This window comes from Hemiscyllium ocellatum, chromosome 17 (assembly GCF_020745735.1).
Source record: "Hemiscyllium ocellatum isolate sHemOce1 chromosome 17, sHemOce1.pat.X.cur, whole genome shotgun sequence".
Lineage (NCBI taxonomy): Eukaryota > Metazoa > Chordata > Chondrichthyes > Orectolobiformes > Hemiscylliidae > Hemiscyllium > Hemiscyllium ocellatum.
In genome coordinates, this window is record NC_083417.1 from 2,524,246 (window position 1) to 2,547,518 (window position 23,273).

Sequence of the window (23,273 nt, forward strand, 5' to 3'; positions counted from 1 at the left end):
ACCTTTGTTTTTACGTAATTTTGTGTTGTGTACAGCTTGTATTACTTCAGCTTGCTCCCAGCAGCAATGACACAGATGTAAGCAGCATCACCATTCCTAAGGTGTCTTTCCTCTTTGAAACAGGAAAGTGTGGTTTCATTGGCCTCCTCGATCCTGAGTTCATAACCTTGGTACCCAACGATGACATGAAGGCTTATAACACTGGACTTTATATTTCTTTTATTTTTCAAATTTTTTACCTAAGAATCGGTACCTAGGTACATTTTACACCCAAGGTAGCGCAGTAAGTGACAACTTATAAATATTTCGCTGTAATCAGGAGTACATGTGACAATAAAGCTCATTGTAATTCCATGGTTTAAGATTCACCTGCAAAATATCACCAAACCATGGACACCACACAGCCTCCATGCTGCGACCAAGGTGATGAGCTCAGGATCTGATTTGGTTTAGTGGGATTTTGTTTTGTTGTTGGCTCCTCCCTGAATCTTATCGATTGTAATACTACAGGTGAAAAATTCAAAACGTTCTTTCATAAAGCAACTGGAGTTGAAAAGCATAATCTAATTGTTCCGAACAGTTTTATTGGATAGAATGGAATTTTTAAAAAAAATTCTTCAAAGGATGTGGTCAGTGTTATATGTGTAATGATGTCAGCCAGTTGGACATTAGAGAGTGAGTTTTCAGATTGGGGCTGTCAATCTTTTCCAATCAGGGAGCCCTGGCTGACAGATATAAACAGAAGCATCTCTGCTCACTCTGAGAGCTGGCTGTGAGGAAGCCGGACCAACGTAAAGTGTAAATAAAGGGTGACAAGGTGACTGGAGCCTGGCCTCTGTGGAGATATTTCAGTGGCGACTAGAAAAAAAACAATACACTCTCTTGAAGAAATCCATTTGCAGTAGTTGTCTTTAAGTTGAGCTAAACATTTCTGTCATCACGCTGGTATTTGGGAAGTTTGAACCTGCTGTCCAAGTCTGGGCCCAGTACGTGGAAAGAATGTGCAATTTTTTCTGGGCATTTGACATTGGGGCAGATGAATAGCAATGTGTAATTCTGACAGCTTGTGGACCCGCAGTTCCTTCAGTTACTAGGAGCTGAACTTTCCCTGAGACACCAGATACTAAAACCTTGCAAGAGTTGATGGATTTCGTTAAGGAATATTACGACCCCAAGTCCCTCCTAATTCTGAGATGCTATCAGTTTTACTCAGCATCTCGAGAACAGGGAATCCTTATCTGGATTTTTGACTAAGTTAAAATGACTGGCAGAGGCTGTGACTTTGGTTTAACCCTTTATGAGATGTTGAGAGACTTTGTTTGTTTGGTGTGTGGGATTAATGATGCAACCCACGCAAAAGCACCTACCAGCTGATGTCCAACTAGACTTCAGACAGATACTACAACCAGCTTTATCCTGGGAAATGTGGCAAGTGGAACAGACGCATTGCAGGGTATGCCAATGGAAGTGGAGATCCTCGATACTCTGACTGAGCCTGAATGAAAGCAGTTGTATAACTTCATTCGGGACGTATCCTGAACAGAGGGACTCTAGGTCAGCCCACAGTAAAATCCCAAAACATAGCCAAACAGTTTAAAGTTTCTTCAGGGTCTGGGCTAGTAAGCCGTTGTAATTGCTGTAGACTCAAGATAGAAAAAGGATCCCACTGGGCCTGAACTGAGTAACAGGGCTTATAGGCTGATACCCAGGAGCATGCACGCCATGGAAAGGCCACCTATACCTGGTTTGAAATATGAAAATTCCTTAACAACATTCAAATCAGAACCAATCAAAACAAACATCTGATTAAATGGTCACCTGGTTCTAATGGAGGTTGATATTGGTGCAGCTGTATCAATGATTGCAGAACCAGTCTTTAACAAAATTCTCTCTGAACTCCAACCCTGAAGTTTATGTAAGACTTCTGTTAGACTGAGAGCCGATACTGGGGAACCTTTGACGGGTTAGGGATACAGCTTCAGTTTCGATCTCTTCTGAGAAGCAGCTGGTTGAGTTCTCACTGACTGTAGTAAAAGGCTCGGGCCCAGGGTTGATGGGGTGCAGTTGGTTGAGAAAGATCCACTTAGATTGGCTCAACACTTTTCGATGAGAAACTGTCAACTTAAGTGAAATCCTGAAGGTTTTCAGGAATGCCAAGGGACTATCACAGGAGCCAAGGCAACCTGGCATGTTGATCAGGAAACAATTCCACGAACCTGCAAGGCCCGCCTGGTGCTATTACAGGCAGAAATCAGAAAGCTGGAAAGGGAAGCAATCATCAAACCAGTCCTGTTTGTAGAATGGGCAGCACCAGCTGTACTGGCTGTGAAGCACAATGGGTCAGTTCACCATTTGGGGGGGGGGGATTGTGAACACATCGCTTCTCGCAGTTGGATAAATACTCAATTCCTCCCGTAAAGGACTTGTACACCAAGCTGGCAGGGAGCTGTCCTTCAGGAAGCTGCACTTGAGCCATGCGCATCTGCATTTGCAATGAGATGAGGAGTCCCGGAGCTATGCTACAATTAATACCCAGAAGGGTTTGTATCAATGTATGAGACAGCCTTTTGGGTTATTCTTCAACTGTACCATTTATCAGCAGAGGATGAAGAGCGTTTTCCAAGATCTACTCAGGTCATTTCTCCATGGCGGGCATACACCTCAGAAGGGAAACGTGTTCCAGGAAGGCCAAGTGACTCTTCGTGGGCTCCAGAGTCAACAAGACCGGGTTACACCCATTGGAAGATAAAGTGAGAGTGATCAATGGTGCCCTGGCTCCCGAACCTGAACAGGAGTTTAGGTCTTTCCCTGGGTTGGTGAATTAGCCTGGAAAGTTCATATGTAACCTTGCCTCTATCCTGGCACCGTTATGTCTGCTATTGGAAAAGGGTCAACCTTGGATATGATTTGGAGATGCAGGTGTTGGACTGGGGTGTACAAAGTTTAAAATCACACAACACCAGGTTATAGTCCAACAGGTTTAATTGGAAGCACTAGCTTTCGGGGCGCCGCTCCTGACAACCATCTGATGAAGCAGTGCTCCGAAAGCTAGTGCTTCCAGTTAAGCCTGTTGGACTATAACCTGGCGTTGTGTGATTTTTTTAACCTTGGAAATAGTCTCATTGCCGGGATGTAGTCTTCAGGGAAGTGAAGAGGCAGCAGCTATCATTGTCTAGGGAGATGGCACACAGTGATCCCAAGTGCGATGTAGTGCTGGAATGCGATGCCTCCCTGTGCAGTATCAGGGTAGTGTTGGCTTACAGATAGCCCAAAGGACAGGAATGCCCAGTACAGGGGAACCTCAATTATCTAGACTGAGATCGGTTGGCACTATTTCATTTGGATAATTGATTAACCGAATAATCAATTTAAACGTCTCTCGACTGGGGCTTGGAGTTTTCTGTTAAGTCTGCTCTCTGTTCAGGCGACGAGGCAGTAGCACAGTACACACGGGCCCTGACCAACCGCCCAAACCCGAACAACCCCATCCAACCCTGCTCCCACCCTGCCCCCCCCCCCCCAATGCTGTCCAACCCTGCTCCCACCCTGTCCCCCCACGCCGTCTAACACTGCTCCCACCCTGTCCCCCCACGCCGTCTAACACTGCTCCCACCCTGCCTGTCCAACCCTGCTCCCAACCTGCCCCCCCCCAACGCCGTCCAAACCTTCTCCCACCCTGCCCCCCCAACCCCATCAACACTGCTCCTACCCTACCTCCCCAACACCGTCCAACCCTGTCCCCCCAAACCTGTCCAATTCTGCTCCCACCCTGCCCCTCCAACGCTGTCCAATACTGCCCCCACCCTGCTCCCCAACCCCGTCCAACCCTACCCCCACACTGCCCTCCCAGTGCTGCACGCTCCACCACATCAAACACCGCTCCATCCCGTAAACACCGCCCCCAACCCGTGTCGAATTCCAGGGAAAGTGTGGAGAGCAGGGAAGGGCGGGAGGTCAGTCATTCAGAGGCCAGACACCATCTCCAGTCGATGTCCAGGACGTTTCTCATGAGCATTTCAGTAAGCCGAGTTCACTTTTAATCACTCAACAAAATACACGATTGCTGTTAGAAACACATCTTTGATGTAATGTTTCCGTCGGGACCTCGCGATCTCCAAATCGAGGTTCTTCTGTAGTGTGTGCTTCCTGGATGTCGACTGATGCAGAGCGCACATGTCCATATAGAGAAAGGAGGTTTGGCAATCATCTTTGATGTGAGGAAGTTCCACCGATACCTGAAGGACATAAATTTGTGCTAGTGACTGATCACAAACCCCCTGTTGGAGGGGCTGCTCTCGGACAGGGGCGTGCTGCCTGTAGCTTCAGGTTGATTTCAGTGGTGCCTTCTTATTCTGAGTGTGTTTATTCCTGATGAAGGGCTTATGCTCGAAACGTCGAATTCTCTATTCCTGAGATGCTGCCTAACCTGCTGTGCTTTGACCAGCAACACATTTGCAGCTGTGATCTCCAGCATCTGCAGACCTCATTTTTTACTATTCTGAGTGTGTGCAATTACAGGCTGGAATACCGTCCTGGGAGGACAAGGGACTCGTCCTGGCAAAACTGTAACAGTTGGTAGTGAGGGTGAAAATAAAGGGACGTCACAACCCGAATTGAAACCTTTCTGGACCCAGCGAGACCAAATTGCAGTAAAGGGTGGCATTTTCTTATGGGGACAAGAGTGATTGTCCCAAGCAAAGGTCTGGTTGAACTCCAACAGGGTGCAACAGTATCAGGATTGCTGATGCTGGGCATGACTCCTTTAAGCGAAGAGACTGTTTACTTCAGGGGATGAAGATTAGTGCACAACCACACAGATGGCCCGACATGGGTAAGAGGCATGGTTGACATAAGGTCAGGTCCCGTGACGTACAAAGTTTGGGTAAGTGAGGCAGTCCTGAACAAGCGCATGGACTCTGCGATAGCTGCAAAGTTGTAAATGGGGCAGGAGCAAAACATACCTAGCCCCTTAGAACAGCTGGAAAAGCTGCTAGAAACCAGGGGTTCTCCCCTCCGTCTTGTGTCGGAGAAAGCTCCGAGTCCAACATGGATATGGCAGATGATACTACTTCACCTTTACTGCCTGAAGAACACAGTGGATTTCTTCTGAGTCACTCTGGTCATAAGTGGCGAGCTACAGTCCAGTACGTGCTGCCTGTTTTGAGGCAGAGCTGGATGAACAAGACTCTGCAAAAACGTCCCGAGAGACAGACAGACCTAGTAACAATAGGGTCAGCCAGGTGAATCTCCCACAGTGAGTTCCCGGATTGGATCAGGTGAACAGCCCCATTCAGAAAGCCTTGGCTGATGGATACAAACAGGGGCTCTGTTCACTCTGAGAGAGCTGGCTGTGAGGAAGCCGACCAGAGTCTAGTACTGTAAAGGATGGCTTGGTGACAGGATGCTGGTCTCTGTGGAGTTATTTCAGGTATCACTGGTTAGTCCAGTAGTGATTGCCCAGAGGACATTAGAGTGTGAGCCATATTGCTGAGAGCCAGGGTGACAGGCCATACCAGGGAAGGGCATTCTGGGTCTCAAAAGGGCATTAGTGAAGCAGGTACGTTTTTCTAATAATCGGCAGCAGCTTCTTAATTCCAGATTTTTATTGAATTTAAATTCCACCATGTGCTATGATGGGATTTGAACCCTGGTGCCCCGAACATTTACCTGACACTCTGCATGAATACTCGAGCAATAATATCTCTCGGCCATCCAGCTATGTGAATACTTTGTTCTGGTACCACCGATAATCAATGGTGCAGACCTTGAAAGATGTGTAGGTGGTAGCCTAACCAAAGGTCTCTGATTATATCCTACCCTGCATGTCAGAAGCCTCCAGGACTCTGGGGAAGCTTAATGTTCCATTTCGACCGGGAGCTACTGCTGTTTTGACTGTATGGTAACTGCAAATCTTAGTGTGTGTCATCAGTTTGCCAGGCTGATATCTGCTGACCATGGCACTGAAGGATAAATACTGTAATCATTCCAATAATCTACATGATGGTCATACATTTGCAGCAATGACGTGTCCTTTGCTATCTCTATATGGCAGTGTCACTTCTGAAACACCTCCAGTGACCAACCATGACCTTTCCTCTGTTTAATCTCCAATCTTTTTAAAACCGTATATAGATAGCTGTCTGTTTGTCTCTGTCTGTCTCTTTCGCTCTCGCGCGCTCTTTCGCTCGCTCGCGCGCGCGCGCGCTCTCTCGCGGTCTCGCTGTCTCGCTCTCTCGCTGTCTCGCGCTCTCTCTGTCGGGTCTGATGTCTCCGAGTAATCCTCATGTGTTCCCTGTGGGGTGTTTGGGATCAGAGAGCACACTCCCAGAAGCAGGGTTGTGCCTCGACAGCGCTGAGGATTGTCGTCTTTGAGGTGGTGATGTATCGGCCAGATTCTTTGCTCCGAAAGGCTGTTGAGGCTGGATCATTACCTATGGTCGAGGCTGAGATAGACACGTTTCTAATCAGTGAGGGCTATGGGGGAAAAGACCAAAAAATGGAATTGGGGAGTGTCTCTTAATTTTATTGAACAAAACCCAAAAGAACTGCAGAAGCTAGAAATCAGAAACAAAAAAGCTGCTAAGAAAAGTGAATTTTTGCAGTACTTTGTTTTTGGTAATGATCTGATTGAAAGAATGTTTTTATTCATTCATGGGATGCGGGTGTCACTGACCAGGTCAGCAGTTATTACCCATCCCTAATTGCCCCAGAGGGCTGTGGGTCTGGAGTCACATGTAGGCCAGGGAAGGACAGCAGATTACTGCCCTAAAGGACATTAGTGAACCGGATTGTCAGGGAAAAAGCAATGGACTCATGATTAGACTCTAATTCCAGATTTTTACTTAAATTTAATTTCCATGTTGGAATTGGAATCCAGGTCTTGTGGTCATGTGGGCTGAATGGTGGAGCAGTCTGTGAGCAGAGTGGGCTGTTTCTACCCTACGTCTTGTGCTTTTCTTCAGAGCATCATTCATCTAGCTAAGGAAATGTCTAATCCTGTCAAACTATCAAGGTATTATAAAACATTCCAACAATAGCAAATGGGACTCGCCCATTCTGGGACATGGGGGCGATGGAAAAATTGTCCTGTCCATGTTGTCCCTGGAGTTTCCCTGGTACAGAGTTGTGGTGGAGCTACAATATGTTTGGACACTGCCAGTGAATTTTATTCACCTCCCCAAGCAGTGTAATTCTCCGTCCTATCCACTGCAATTGTGGGCTGTCTGGAGAGTGTTTTTAAAGCTATTACACGATAGTGAAGTGGTGGGTGCAGCTTTCTCAGCTGACTAACCAGTTTGAGATTTCTATACATAACAGATTGAAGATGTCAGTGCCCAGCCACACTGACTCACTGTCACCATGAGGAAGTAGCTGTGAATGCATTGGCCTCAGTAATGGACATTCTGCTGGTGATAGAACCAATCTAAACTGTTCCCATTTCCAAACCATTAGAAATCAGTAGTGGCATTAGCATCTGTGGAAGATTGAAAGAATGTAAAACATACCTAGGCAATTGATCTATTTGGATGTGATATGATACAGGCCAGGAGGGACTTGAAGCTGGATCAGAGGTAGGAACACTCCAACTATACCCAGTCACCTCTTCCCCATTATCAGTGCTGGAAGGAGTTGCTAGTCAGGAAACCCTGAAAGTACCTTTCTCACTTTGGGAAGATGGCCTGGGTTGAGGAGGGGACAGTAACTGTGTCTCACACTGAGGCACTGTCTGAGATCAGGTACAAAGGAGCTCCCTACCTGCACTGGCTACAGGAGTAATGATTGGGCTGTGGGCAGTCTGGCATTGTAGAAATTAGCAGCATAACATGTACGTACCAACTGACGAGTAGCCATTCAGCCGAATCCCACTTTCCACTTCTGACTCTGTTTCTGTTACCCTTTCACCCAAGGGACAGCAGTTTCGGAGGGTATGCAAACAGTGTTCTCAACCCAACTTGCTCCAACTGCTTCATTCATGCTTTTCCTTCTGGTATAAGAGCAGGAGTGAGAGAGCTTTCTCACATTCACAGTATTTAGTCCCATTCCATGGCCCAGGGAATCTCTACCTGGGGGATAGGGAGGAAAACAGGCTCCAGATAATGGGCTGAGATAAGGAGAAATTCTCCCGAAAGCTTTTGCCAATCTATGGAACTCTCTACCCCAGAGGGTTCTGGGTGTGCTATTATTAAATATGTTCAAGGCCAAGATAGCCAGGGTTTAGGGATCTTGGAATCAGTGATGGGGGGGTCTGGGAAAGTGATGTTGGAGCTCAGTGTGCCAAATGGTTTACTCCTGTCCCTTGTTATGTTCTTGTGTTCAGATGGCAACTTGCAAGGGAATTGGAGTAATATACATTTAATATCCACCAACACCGCAAGCCAGCATCAATTATATCCACAAGGATAGTTGAAAAGCAGACTGACTGTGTGTCATCTAATCTTTATATTTTACATTTTTATCTATTTCTAGTGTGCCTGTAGTATATAAATCCCTGGAAAAAGATTGCCCTGCCTTGTATTGGTGCAAGTAAATGAGGTCACCAGAGCCCTAGAGGGCTGCGTTTTCTGCTCAAGATACCTCTGCCTGTATAGTCCATTCTGTATGATTGTATAGCTTTCTCATCACAACTTCATTAATCTGAGGGTCACCACACCTTGGATGAGGGACAAGGTTAAGATGGTGGGAACTTCATGGTAATCAGTGGCATTGCAGGAATCTGTATCGCAAGCCAGCCAACTGAGCTGTTGACAGGAAGTGTATATATAAGCTGGTGTTGTAATGCATTGCAATCAAGAGTAAATTAAAATAAGTTGATGCTGTTGAGAATGTAGTGAAACATTCAGACCCTGACAACTTGTCTCTAACATAGCCAAGTTCAGATAGGTGCTGAAGCAGGAAAGTTTTGAGTTTTTATTTGCGACAGTTGGCTTTTTGAGGGTGGTGGTTGTTGTTGTAGTTTCCTATAACAGAGAAAGATTGCTGATAATTCTACCATGTTCACAGAGTAAAAACCAATATCTTTCCAGTGAGCACAACGATGATGACTTAGATTTGCGTGATGGTGAGATGCCTGACAAGAGTGACACCAGGAAGCAAACCAGTTCTGGGTGTGACAGATAATCAGGCTCCGTCTGGCACCTTGGTGAACATTGGGAGTTTCCATTCTAAGTTTGAAAATGAAGCTGGGATTATCCCAGCTGTTTGACCAATATCTACCCTTCAATTCTTCTTCACCAAAAACAGATTAACTACTCATTTATCTCATTGCTGTACTTGGGAATCATTGTCAAATAATTGTCTGATAGTCTGTGAAAAAGCTTTAGGGTGATTTACCCTATTCAAGGGGCAATGTGAATGCAAGTTGTTTTCCCTTTTCAAGCAGTAACAACCTGTCATTGCACGAATAACTATTTGTTTTAAATACGGGGCTGTAGAGATTTAAAAACTCCATTTAAAAAAAATGCCAGTTTAAAAACAATCTCAAAGCATGTGCAGTGCTGTGCTCATTTGTAAAATTCTCATCCTTGGAATTCAAATCCATGCAGAGTAAGAGGTTACACCAGGGATTGTGATAAAATACAATAGTGCACCGCGGTGCAGTATTTATTGTATGGATTTTCCAGCCTCTTTTGCACTGTGTAGTTACCCTGGTCTGGGGCTGAGGCACTGCCAAAGCTGCATTACTGCTTTCCAATTGGGAAACGTACTCAAACTGAAATATTGTTTCTCTTAAGATGTTTTTAATCTTCCCTTTCCTGTACTCCCAGTTATATAATATAATGCCTTGAATCTCATTAAACATCCATAGGTGCTTGAACATTACCACCAGAAAAAGGTATTTATTGTTTGAGCCACTTGTAGTACATTGAACAACACAGAACAGAACAGGCCCTTCGGCCCTCAGTGTTGCACCCACCTGTGAACTAATCTAAGCCCATCCCTTGACACTATCCCATCATCGTCCATGTGCTTATCCAAGGATTTGTTTCAATCTCCCTTATGTGGCTTAGTTAACTACATTAGCTGGTAGGGCAATCCATGCCCGTACCAGTCTCTGAGTAAAGAACCTGCCTCTGACATCTGTCTTAAAACTATCACCCCTCAATTTGTAGTTGTGCCCCTCATACAAGCTGATGTCATCATCCTAGGAAAAAGATTTTCACTCTCTCCCCTATCTAATCCTCTTGTATGTCTCTGTCAAATCCCCTCTTAGCCTTCTTCTCTCCAATGAGAACAGACCCAAGTCTCTCAGCCTTTCCTCATAAGACCTTCCCTCCAGACCAGGCAACATCCGGGTAAATCATCTCTGCACCTTTCCCAATGCTTCCACATCCTTCCCAAAATATGGGGACCAGAACTATGCACAATATTCCAAGTGTGGCCGCACCAGCGCTTTTTTTAGTTGCAACATGATATTGTGGTTCTGGAACTCAATCCCTCTACCGAAAAAACCTAACACACCGTATGCCTTCTTCACAGCGCTATCCACCTGGGTGGCAACTTTCAGGGATCTATGCACCTGAACTCCAAGGTCCCTCTGCACTTCCACACTACCAAGAATCTTTCCATTGACCCAGTACTCTGCCTTCCTGTTATTCTTCCCAAAGTGCATCACCTCACATTTAGCTGCATTGAACTCCATTCACCACCTCTCAGCCTAATTCTGCAGTTTATCCAAGTCCCCCTGCAACCTGTAACATTCTTCCACACTGTCCCCTACTCCACTGACTTTAGTGTCATCTGCAAATTTACTAATCCATCCACCTATACCTGCATCTAAGTCATTTATAAAAATGACAAACAGCAGTGGTCCCAAAACAGATCCTTGTGGCACACCACTAATAACTGGACTCCAGGTGAATATTTTCCATCAACCACCGCTCGCTGCCTTCTTTCAGAAAGCCAGTTTCTAATCCAAACTGCTAAATCGCCCTTAATCCCATGTCTCTGCATTTTCTCCATAAGCCTACCATATGGAACCTTATCAAAGACTTTACTGAAGTCCGTGTATACCACGTCAACTGCCCTACCCTCATCTACATGCTTGGTCACCTTCTCAAAAAACTCCAGGGGTTAGTGAGACACGCCCTGCCCTTGACGAAACCATGTTGACTATCTGAAATCAAATTGTTGCTTGCTACATGCTTCTAAATCTGTAGACAATGACGACCCAAAGGCTCCACCATCTCCTCCCTAGCTTCCCCCAGAGAAGCCTCGGTTAAATCGCATCGGCACAGGGAACTTATCTACTTTCACACCTTCTAGAATTGATTACTAACCTCAATCCTGTAAAGTCTAATAGCTCGAATCTCAGTCTTCTCCTCTACAGTATTCTCCTTCTCCTGTGTGAAAGCTGATGAGAAATATTCGTTTAGCACCTCTCCGATCTCGACAAGGTCCACACACAACTTCTCACTTCTATCTTTGACTGGCCCTATTCCTACCTTTTTCCTCACATACCTATAGAAAGCTTTAGGATTCTCCTTTAGCAGTAGAATAAAGACTGCTCATGTCCCCTCCTTGCTCCTCTTAACTCTCTCTTTAAATCCGTCCCAGCTCTCCATCGCCTCAACTGAACCATCTCGCCTCAATGTCACATAAACCTCCCTCTTCTGCTTTACAAGAGGGACAATTTCTGTAGTAAACCACGGTTCCCTTACCTTATCACTTCCTCCCTGTCTGACAGGGACATACCTATCAAGGGCATGCAATATCTGTTCCTTAAACCAGCTCCACATTTTGATTGTCCCCATCTCCTGCATTTTGCTACCCCATTCTATGCCTTCTAAGTCTTGCTTAATTGCATTATAATTGCCTTTCCACCATTTATGACTCTTGCCTTGTGGTGTGTACCTATGCCATTCCATCGCTAAACTAAACGTAACCAAATTATGGTCACTTTCTCCAAAGTGCTCACCTACCACTAAATCAAACACCTGGCCTGGTTCATTACCAAGCAGCAGATCCAGTGTGGCCTCCTCTCTTGTTGGTCTTTCAACATACTGTGTCAGGAAACCCTCCTGTACACAGTGGACAAAAATTGACCTATCTGACATACTAGAGTTACTGCATTTCCAGTCAATGTTGGGGAAGTTAAAGTCCCCCCATAATGACCACTCTGTTCCTGTCACTCCTACCCAGAATCGCTAGGGCAGGTTGCTTGGTCAGCATGGCACATTCAAAGTAGTGTCTTGGTAAGGAAGTGGCGAGGTTTTAGGGAGCTGAAGGAGCCAGACGATGAAGTTCCAGTCAGCAGTGTGATGTTTGGGGGTGGCTGCTGACATAGACTGGTTCTGGCTGGTGCTTGTGCTTTGAAACTTTGCTGCACCAGTTTCTATTTCACCCAGGAGGAAGGACTGCAGATGCTGGAGATCAGAGTTGAGAGGGTGGTGCTGGAAAAGCACAGCTGGTCAGGCAGCATCCGAGGAGCAGGAGAGTTGGCGTTTCGGGCAAAAGCCCTTCATCAGGAAAGCCCTATATTTCACCCAGTACAGGGTTTTGGTTGGTTTGTGCTGATCAGGTTGAGGCTGACACTGCAGCACTGAGTTGAAGGGAAAGTGATTGATAGAAGTGGGGAGAAGTTGATGAGGTGGCGCCAAGCTTGAGGTTTTGCAGCTTCTAGACGATGGGAGGGGACGGTTGCCTGAGGGAGAGGAGCAGTTTGAGGTCCTGGGAAGGAACAAGTTGGAGTGTTGATTTCGACATCACACGGTTACACAGGCTGGAAATTAATGTAGGTGGTGAACTTGAAACCTGGCAGGCAGAGCAGCATTTATATAAGGGAATAAGACTAACACAGTATAAATGGTGTCTTCACAACACTGATCACCATGACCTATTCTATTTGGATGTTAGGATACACACATTTCTCTAGCACCTTACTCAACACCAGGTTGTCCTAGAGAGGGTTTATAGCTGAGATCGAGTCAGAGTCCTACCGCACAGAGACAGACTGTTTGGTCAGCATTGACCACTTTGAACTAAACAATGTCCATCCACGCTAACCCCATTTCCCTGCACTTAGCCCATACCCTTCTAATCCTTTCCTATCCATGTATTTGTACAAATACGTTTTAAATATTGTTAATGTACCCACCTCAATCACTTCCACTGGCAGCTCATTCCATATCAGAATCAACAAGTGTGGTGTTGGAAAGGTACAGCCAGTCAGCAGCATCTAAGAGCAGGAGAGTCGACATTTCGAGCATTAGCGTTTCATCAGGAATTTCTCCTAGCTCATTCCATATGTGTACCACCCTTTCTGTTTAAAAAAAAAAGTTGCCCAAAGTTCCCTTTTATTCTTTCCCTCTAACCTTAACCTGATGCCCTTTCGTCCTTGATTCCCCAATCTCGGAAAAAAGACTGAGTACATTCACCCTATCCATGCCTCTCATGATCTTCCACATCTCTATAAGATCCTCCTTCAGTCTCCCATGCTCTAAAGAAAAAAGTCCTAGCTTGTCTAACCTCTCCCTATAACTCAGACCATTGAGTCCAGGCAACAGCCTTTGTAAATTTCTTTCTGCACTCTTTCAGTTTAATAACATCCTTCCTATAGCAAGGTGACCAAAACTGAACACAGTAGTCTTAGTGTGGCCTCGCCAACGTCCTGTACAACTGGACCATAACTTCCCAACCTCTATACTCAGTGCCCTGACTGATGAAGGCCAGTCTGCCAAAAGCCTTCTTCACTGCCCGGTCTACCTGGGACTCCATTTTTAGAGAACTGTGCACCTGAACTCCAAGATCCCTCTGCTCCACTACACTCCTCAAGGCCCTACCACTCACCATGAAACTCCTGCCTTGATTTGGTTTTCCTAAATGCAAGACCTCACACTTATCTGTATTAAACTCCATTTGCCATTTCTCGGTCCACTTCCCCAGCTGACCAAAGTCCTGCTGCAGTTTCTGATAACCTTCCTCACTGTTCACAATGCCCTCTCTTTTGGTGTCATCAGCAAACTTGTTAATCATGCTTTGTACATTCTCATCCAAATCATTGATATCGATAAATGGTAATAGGCGCAGCACCGATCCCCGAGACAGTCCACTAGATGTTCTTGATATGTCGGTTCTGTTGGATTGTATGAAATGTGGCCAACAATTTGTAGCTAACAACCTTCTCCAAACAGCGATGGGATTAATGACAACCATTCAGGAATCACTGGAGTCAAGAGGGTCCCAGAGGATTGGTAAATGGCTGCTAAAGAAGGGCGAGAGGCATGTTGGTTAGCCTGACCCTGGTCATTGATAAAATCTTAAGAGTCTATTAATTATAGTGCACTTGGAAGTGCATGGTAAAATAGGGCTGAGTCAGCATGGATTCGTCAAGGGGAGGTCATGTCTGACAAATCTGTTAGATTTCTTTGAGATGTAATGATCAAGATAGATAAAGGAGAGCCAGTGGACATTATCCATTTGGATTTTCAAAAGGCCTTTGACAAGGTGCCACGTAGGAGTAAGATAAGAGTCCATGGTGTTCAAGGCAAGGTTTGCAAGATTGATCTTGGGAATGAAGGGCTTGTCTTGTAAGGAGTGGTTGAGAGGATGAGGGGGTTTCTTATTGATACTTACAGAAAATGAAGAGGCCCAGATCGAGTGAATGTGGAGATGATGCTTTCCCTAGTAGGAGAGATGAGCACCTGAGAGCACTGGGACCAGTCTTTAGAACAGAAATGAGTAATTTCTTCAACCAGAAGGTGGTTCATTTGTGGACCTCATGGCTGTGGAGGTCAATTCATTGTGCTTTAAGACCGTCAGGTTCTTGTTTAGGAAGGGAATCGAGGGTTACCGGGGAAGGCAGGAGAGTGGCGCTGAGAAACCTATCAGCAATGACTGAACAGTAAGGCAAACCCAATCGGCCAGGCGCCTGATTCTGCAAACTCTTGTGGTCTTATGTTTTATTGTTTTGTGTTTGTGAAGGGATAAATATTGGCCTGGATACAGGGGAGCAGATTCTGGCACAAAACCCAGCAGGTCTGGCATTATCTGTGAAGAGACATTTCGGGTGGAGTGACTCTTCCTCGGAACTGGTTCAGTTCTGAAGAAGGGTCACTGGGCCCAACATGTTTGTGCACTAATCATCCAGTGATATGTGGCGAACCAGCTGGGAAGTTGCTCCTATTCCTCCAAAGCCACCCCAGTCAGTCTCCCACAAACCAAGTCACCTGTAGGCTATTCTCCTCCATAACTGAGGCCAATGGCAATGACTGCCCAGTGTGGAATTGTACCCCTCTGGGCATGATCGGTGCCCCGATTGTAACTTGGCATTTGCAGCAGAGTAGGAAAAAACTTGGCAGGCGAATGAGGAAGTAGGGTAAATTTGAAGGAGGGTTTGTTCCTGGTTGTTTCCCTAATTTAGTGATTCGTCGTCGTCCTCCTCCTCCTCACTGTAACTATCTGCTTCTTGTTGAGACCTGCTTTATTGCTGGATGTCACTCCCAGTCTCTGGTTTGGAATGAGTTGTTTTGATTTATTGCAGATATTCCTTCCCAGATATTGAAAAGCAGTACAAACTCTGAGGCAGTTGCCATAGTTTGGAAAATGCCTTGTTTGCTGTCCCTATATCACTGTTACAGGACACTGGTGTGAGTGTGGCGGGTAACTCAGTCCCAGTCTGCAGTCATTTGAAAGCAGGACCTGACACAGTGATGTTTCATTGTGGAAAGATGTTGGAATCGCTGCTTCTGGCACTGGCTGCCTGGTTAAACATCTAGCTGGGAGAGTGACAATTGACTAACTTTTTTGTTGTTGTTATTACTATACCAACAGTGATGATGTTCTAAACTAATCCAATCTGCCTCCATATGGTCTCTCTCGCTCCCTTCTGCCTGTACATGTCTGTCTAAATGCCTCTTAAACATTACTATCTTCTCTGCTTCTAAAACCTCCACTGGCAGCACGTTCCAGGTACCTACCACCCTCTGTATAAAAGGAAAACTTGCCTTGTATATGTCCTTTAAACTTCCTCCTTCTCACTGTAAACCGATGGTATTCCACTCTGGGAGTGGGGAGGGGGTGAAAGAGTCTGACCATCCGGCCTATCCATGCCTCTATCTTGTATACTACTATCGGGTTGCTCCTCAGCCTCTGTTTTCACACACTGTGAAAACATTCTGCGTTTGTCCAACCTCTCCTTATAGCTAATACAGGCCACATCCTAGGAAATCGCTTACACGCTATCCAAAGTTTCCACATCATTTCTATAGCGAGGTGACCAGAACTGCACCCAACATTCTACATGTAGCTGAACTAAAGTTTTATATAGCTGCAGTGTGACGTGTCAACTTTTATACTCCGTGTCCTGTCTGGTGATGGCAAACATGCCTTCTTTACCACCTTACCCACTTGTGTTGCCATTTTAAGGGAGCTATGGAGTTGCACCCCAAGATCTCTGTATGTCAGTGCTCCCTAAGGGTTCTACCATTTCCTGTACAGTGTGTTCTGCGATAATGTGATGGTTACATTTCTCTGCAACCTCGCACTGTAGAAAATCACTTTACCTGTTCAGGAGAAAGTTGGCATTATACAAACTGTGTTCACAGTTTGTCAACCGTATTATAGTGAATTCATGTTGACAGAACATGTGTTATAGCAGAATGACCTGGATGTTTCCCACTTATATTTGACCTCCCAAAATGCATTACCTTCCGCTTGTCCTGATTCAGCTCCATCTACTCCATTAGCCCCCCTAATTCTTTTTCTAAGTTCTTTCCTGCTGTATTTATTTTCCTCAAATGCCTTGTCTGATTTCAGTCTCCTAAACCTTATGTAAACTTCATTTTTCTTTTTGACTAAAGTTCAATATTTCTTGTCATCCAGGATTCCCAAATCTTGCCATCCTTGTCTTTCATCCTCACAGGAACATCCTAGTCCTGAACTCTGATCACCTGGTCTTTGAAAGACTCCCACATGTCAAATGTGAATTTACCTTCAAACTGCAACCCCACCCCCATCTAATTTCTCCAGTTCCTGCCTAATACTGTTGTAATTAACCTTCCCCCAGGGACCAGTCTTGTCCTTATCGAGAACCAGCTTAAAACTTACCGAATTATGGTCACTGTTTCCAAAATGCTCCCCCACTGAAACTTTGATCACCTGGCCAGGCTTCTTCCCCAATATAAAGCCTGGTATGACCCCTTCTGGAGTTGGACTATCTACATATTATTGCAATAAACCCTGCTGGATTCAGCCCTGTCTAGGTCCCTGGCACTAAGGACAATAGTCAAATCACCCACTGCAACAACTCGGCCTGTTACATCTTTCCACAATCTGACTACATACCATCACCTCTCCCTTTGGCATAATCCCATCAAGTGATTGCATTTTCCCGAGTTGTGCCCGTGTGCCCTTGGTGGATGTGCCCTCCAGGATGTCCCTTTTAATGTGTGTTCCTTCTGTGATGTTCTCCCTGGTGGGTGTGTTCTTCAGAACAGTGTTCGGTTAGTGGCTGATGTGACTTCCACTGAAGGTTCAGCTGATCCGTGATCCGTCTTGTCTTTTACATAAATAATTGTTTTGATTTAAATCTTCTCTGATTTATACCCTGTGTTGATACAACAGAAGCTGTTGTCCAGTACCTGGATTGGGGAGGAGATCCCTGAATACATTAGTAAACCCGCTGAGTTTTTAACAATTCTGCGCTGATGTTTTTCACACAGCCCACACCTTGATTGATCTTTGAAGGTGGCAGGATGTAATGAGATGGTGAGCAAAGCAAGTGGGATCTTTAAGTATTCATAAGGAGAAATGTTGGGTGCAAAAGTAGGGTCATTTTACCCCATCTTTATAAAAGTTTGGTTAGGTCTGAGTTGGATATTGCACCTAGTTCAGGTCACTACACTTTCAGAAAGATGCGAGGCAGATTGGGAGGGTGCAATGGAGATGGGCTGAGGGGTTTTAGTGAGCGGGTTCGGTTGGAGAAGCTGGGGTTATTCTCCATGGAGCACAGGAGGTTGGATTGGGATTTGATGAAGGAAACCGGATTCTTGAGACGCAGTAGACCAGAGTTCAAATCCCACCTGCTCCAGGGATGAGCCATAACATCATAGCACAGGTTAAGTAGCAAGTATTCTCTTTACGAGATTATAACCAGTTCAGTTGAGAGAGATGAGGGATTGCTGTTATACTATAGCAAATGGTACATCAGGGGACACAGATTAAGATTTTGTGCAGGAGATGTGGGGAAATGTGAGAAAGAATTGTTAAAGTTTTGCTGATTTATTACAAATTGGGAGCACTGTTTTGCTAAGAAGCAGTCCTGTTCTTCCTGCCTTTTGACCCTTGTTCACATCACCTCTCGATGTCTGCATGCCTTTACTCTATTCCCAGGTTCCTCCAGCATCTTCTGAAATCAGTTTGAAAACACAGCTGTGGTCAGTAAGGCAGTGCTCGTTCATATTCCTGTCCATTGGCCAGCAAGTGGACACAGTGCAAAGCTTCCCCAGTTGTAATTGGTCTTCACCCAATCTGTTGTAACCATCACCTGTGTTTGTGAATCACTAGAGCTGCAATCAGTTCATTTGTGAAGAGAAATACGGTGGTCACGTTTTGGTTGATGACCTTTTCTTGAGTTGAGCTAGATAATCCTAGCATCCTCCAGCACGAGACACAACCTTGGACAGAGATCATTCTCTTACAAAAACCCGTGGGATTGAAATGGAGATGATTCTGTCTCTGTCTCTATTATTGCTATCAACCTACCCCCGCCCCACCCACCTCACCCCGAGCGTCCCCAGCTCAGGCATGTGCCATTCCCAAATGACAGCAATTTTATAGTAACAGTAATTAAATAAAAGATTGCAAAGCTTTTCAATGGCAAAAAAACTATAAACATTATCAGTAAAAGTGGGACGTGTTCTAGAAATTCAATTCCGTTTGGAGTTTTGTCAGTTTCTGTGATGTTACTTATATCCTGCTTTTGATTCTAGGTTTTGTCGACCTGCTGTGAATCACTTACTCCAGAGACCTTGGAAACCCAACGTGAAGGGAGGCCACGTCATCAAAGGGACTGTTGACCCAAATGAGTGCACGGCCTGTCATTTCCACTCATCCCAAAGAGAACGTGCCTCAGAATGGAGTGAGCAGAGTGCCACTCCAGGGCAGTAACAGCAGCAGTGTGCAGCAAGTGCCACAGCTCCATCCAGTCAGCCCCTCGGGGGCTGGCAAGGCCATGGCACCCAGCAAGCAGAGCAAGAAGAGTGCGAGCTACAACAAGGAGAGTGAAGAGTACCGACAGCGCCGGGAACGCAACAACATGGCTGTGAGGAAGAGCCGGTTAAAGAGCAAGCAGAAGGCTCAGGACACGCAGCAGCGAGTCAATGAGCTGAAGGAGGAGAACGAGCGACTGGAAGCAAAGATCAAGCTGCTCAGCAAGGAGCTGAGTGTTTTAAAGGATTTGTTTCTTGAGCATGCCCATAGTTTCTCTGACAGCGGGCACCCACCGTTCACTGAAACCACTGGCTCTGGGCAGGAGGCTAACACTATGGGCCAGTAAACAGGGAGGTGGCCAACTGCACCCAGATCTTGTGGAAAAGGGGTTTGCTTTGAATTGTCTATTTTAATTTAAATTTTTAAAATGCATATGTTTCTTCTGTTGGTAAGAGCATTACATTCAATGAGTCTGTATTTGGAGAGTATTCAGAGCTCTGAAAGCAGAGGAAAAACAGCAATTTATACAACGGACTCCACCGAAACTAACAGTGCCCTCAACCAGTGCTCACTCTATGCAGGATTGTTCCATCTTGCTCCTGAGTCTCTTCCCCAACCCCTTTGCTCCTGTCTCCCAATTATTCTGTGTTTGTTCAAGTTGAGCTGTAATGTTGTAGAAAAGGTTGTGGGTTTCCAGTATCAAGTTTGGTAAGCTGCAGTTTCACTGTTTATTTCACTGGCTGGGGGAATACACAGCTGGAATGTCAGGGTCTGGTACTGAGCATGGCTCTGCTGACCTTGAGAAATGCTGTTTTAAACAACTCATGGCAATATCCTGACAGAACCAGACACCAGGGTGCACTTTAACACTCTGGGTAACCCAGTGAGTGTCTCACAATCAGTATCTGCAAGGCTTGGAGGGGGTTTGAGACTTGTGGGGTTTTGCTGTCTTGGGGGTGTGGGGAGGTGGTGTGAGTGAAACCCTCTCCTTGCTGTTATTTTTCTGTCTGGTCCCTGCTGCTTGTTTGGTTTTCCCTTCAGTCTCAGATTAGCAGCAACTGCTGCTTACTTTAAAGGGAAGTGTACTGACTCTGTCCCAGAGAGTCTCCTCAGGGCTGTTTCAGAATTTGAGTTCAACTTTTAAAAAGTAGATAACAGTACAGGGGATGTAGTAATGAACCAATTGGCAGTATTTAAACGTTGCCTCCTCATTGGGACTGTTCGAATTGCTTCCATTCAGATTAACATTCCAGAGTTAACCGGAATGATCACAGCCTCCTGCTCAGCAGTCTGTCAGTGTTTGTCATGTGCTAGCTCTGTTCTTTTTGTTACTGTGAATCGCTGCGTCCCTTTGTCACCCCCCCCCCCCCCCCCCCCCCCCCTCTCAGTTCTTGCTCTTCACTGGCTTCTTATTCATGGCTTTGACGCAGCAGCAAGTGACATCCCATTGGATTGCAGTCTGTCCCTTTTGTGCAGTTACCTGGCACTGCACTGTAGTTGCTGATAAACATTGTGCTTGTTTCCAACTGCTCGCACCTTGACCCCCACACCCCATTACGTTACGCTCACAGTTTGTGAGATTGCATTGTAGAGTGTTCCTAGCTGTTACATGGACACCACACTCTCTGTATCGGCTCCTTGCACCTTTCCCCTTGGCCCCCTCTTGTTTCCAGGGATATTCTGGCTGCTAATTGCACCAGAGACAGGCAGGTCTCAGAATATAATCCTCCTGCACATTCTCTCTCATTTACTACCTGCTGTGTAGCCCTCACTAAAAGAATTTGCACAAATGTCTCAAAATGAAGATTTCATGCATCCATTGTGATTTCTTTAAACTACCTTGGGCCCAGTAATATGCTGTTAGTAAGCTGCCTTAGTTGAGACAAGAGTTCCCTGGTTTTCTGTGAAATGATATCAGAGAATTCTTCCACATCAGTAACTGAGAAGGTAGGCCTCCATTGTAACATTTTATTTACAGCTTCCAGACTTGTAACTGGTATGGTCTAAAAAGATGACCGCAGCAAACCCATTCCTTCAGTACACAGTATATTCTGGTAAACGTGCACTCCATTTATTCCAAACAGCAGCAGCGTGACATCTAACCCTTGTATTCTGATCTCAAGGTATAAAAGTCAGCATTTCAATCGCCTGTTTCAATATTTTCTTTATCTGCTCATAACATTTTAATGATCTATGCACCTGGATCACTAACTCTCTGTCTTCCTCATTGTCTTCAGATATCCATCATTTTGAGAATGTTTTTTTCATTTTAGCTTCAAAGTGGATGGGTTGACGATTCAGACCAATCTCTCTCTGCTCCCAGGGCTTCCTATCTTGGTGCCATTGTCAATCTATTGACAGGACATGGTCCTCTAGCCCATCACCAAACTCATTCAGATCCCATTGAGACCACGACCACAACCACAGTCCCTGCAGCAGGAAGTGTCTCATCAGCTTCCTTCCAATCATCACATACCTCCATTCTCCCTATTCTGTGGCTGCTGTGTCAACCAGGTCCAGAAATTAACTTCAATTCCATGAGCTTCAATATTAGCTCAGTCTCTTCTGGGGAACTTTAGCAAATATCTGTACGATGTGCAGTGTTGAGAGCGTGGTGCTGAAAAAGCTCCGCAGGTCAGGCAGCATCTGAGGAGCAGGAGAGTCAATGTTTCGGGCATCAGTCCTTCATTATGCCTGAAACATGCTCCTCCTCCTCTGATGTTGCCTGACCTGCTGTGCTTTTCCAGCACCACACTCTTGACTCTAATCTCCAGCATCTGCAGTCCTCACTTTCTATACAAGATGTACAATGCCCATAGACATTAACCTTTCACTACTTTAGAATGACCTCTTCAAGCAACCTCTTCAGATGGTGGACTGTTTCAAATCCTTGCAGGTCCTGTCTGATTAATTGTTCCTTGTAATTTCAATCACCTTACCTTGAATTCTAGATTTGAGTGGTTTCCCATCAGCTGCTGTTAGCAAACTCTGGGCTGGAATTCCTTGGTTTTCATTCTCATTTCCCCAATAGCAAAGTGACTTGTGCAATTTTTCTGATCTAAAGGAATGGTTCCCAATTGGAGAACATTGCTTGAAGATTATAATTGGGGCAAATTGAGAGAAAGTAGATACTGAGAAATATTCATTATAGAATGTCTTCTCCTTTCTGTAAAATGTAAGATTACAAAAAAAAATGGTGTCCTCATTTTCCAGGATCTTTACGAATCATTTTTTTTTTATCAGTAATTCAAAGCAGTGAAGGATGTTGGAGATTTGAGTGGTTGAATGCCGTGTCCTTGCTGAATCTGCCACAGTATTTTTATACATATAGAATGAATGACTTTTACTGGTAATTTCGTAACACTATTGCATCTTTTTTTTAAAAAACCCAGTTGTAGGATTGGACACATTTTGTCCATAAGAAAAGGGAGATGTGCTCTATAATGTATAGATGAAATATTTGAGTTTCGCTCTCTAGGGCCCTATGATAAAATTATGTTGCTATATTTGAAATTTTTAAAAAAAGTCTTTTTGAAAAGAAAAACCCTGTACATTTTCTGCTGCATTAAGGGGAATCTTAAAATTGTTGAGAATGACATTTTGTAAAGACAATTGTTGAATACGTATTGTACATTTTATAAATGTCCTGTCTGTTTTGAGCTTGCTGATGGTTTGTCTTCAGTTGCAGAGTGAGCACAGCCCAATGCTGTTCATTGTTGGGTTATTTGTGAAGGAAGCATTTGTCTCCATCATCACTGTGGTAGGTGAAGCTGGTGGAAAAAGATATACTCCTTTAAAAAAAAAACACTATTTACTCTCATTGCAAAAACAAAATATATGAGAAACACTCTGAATTCACAGGTGTTTGCAAGGTGACAGCCATCAATATACTAAACTTCATTTTACATCTTAAATAAGAGCTATTCCTGATGAAGGGCTTATGCTCGAAACGTCGAATTCTCTATTCCTGAGATGCTGCCTGGCCTGCTGTGCTTTGACCAGCAACACATTTGCAGCTGTGATCTCCAGCATCTGCAGACCTCATTTTTTACTATCTTAAATAAGAGGACAGGCTGTGTGCTCACACCACAGAGGATGTGGCAGTTTAGAGGGTGATGTGTGGATTG

At 45.0% G+C, this 23,273-nt stretch overlaps 1 protein-coding gene across 1 annotated transcript in view; it reads left to right on the plus strand.

Annotated features, from left to right (window-relative positions):
* cebpg (CCAAT enhancer binding protein gamma) overlaps positions 1-22,805 on the plus strand; it is a 27,387-nt gene extending 4,582 nt beyond the window's left edge. Inside the window, exon 2 of the mRNA XM_060837915.1 lies at positions 18,927-22,805. Within this exon, the coding sequence (XP_060693898.1) occupies positions 19,019-19,492 (474 nt within the window). The 5' untranslated portion in view covers positions 18,927-19,018 and the 3' untranslated portion in view covers positions 19,493-22,805. The remainder of the gene's footprint in view (positions 1-18,926) is intronic.
* Positions 22,806-23,273: the final 468 nt, after the last annotated feature.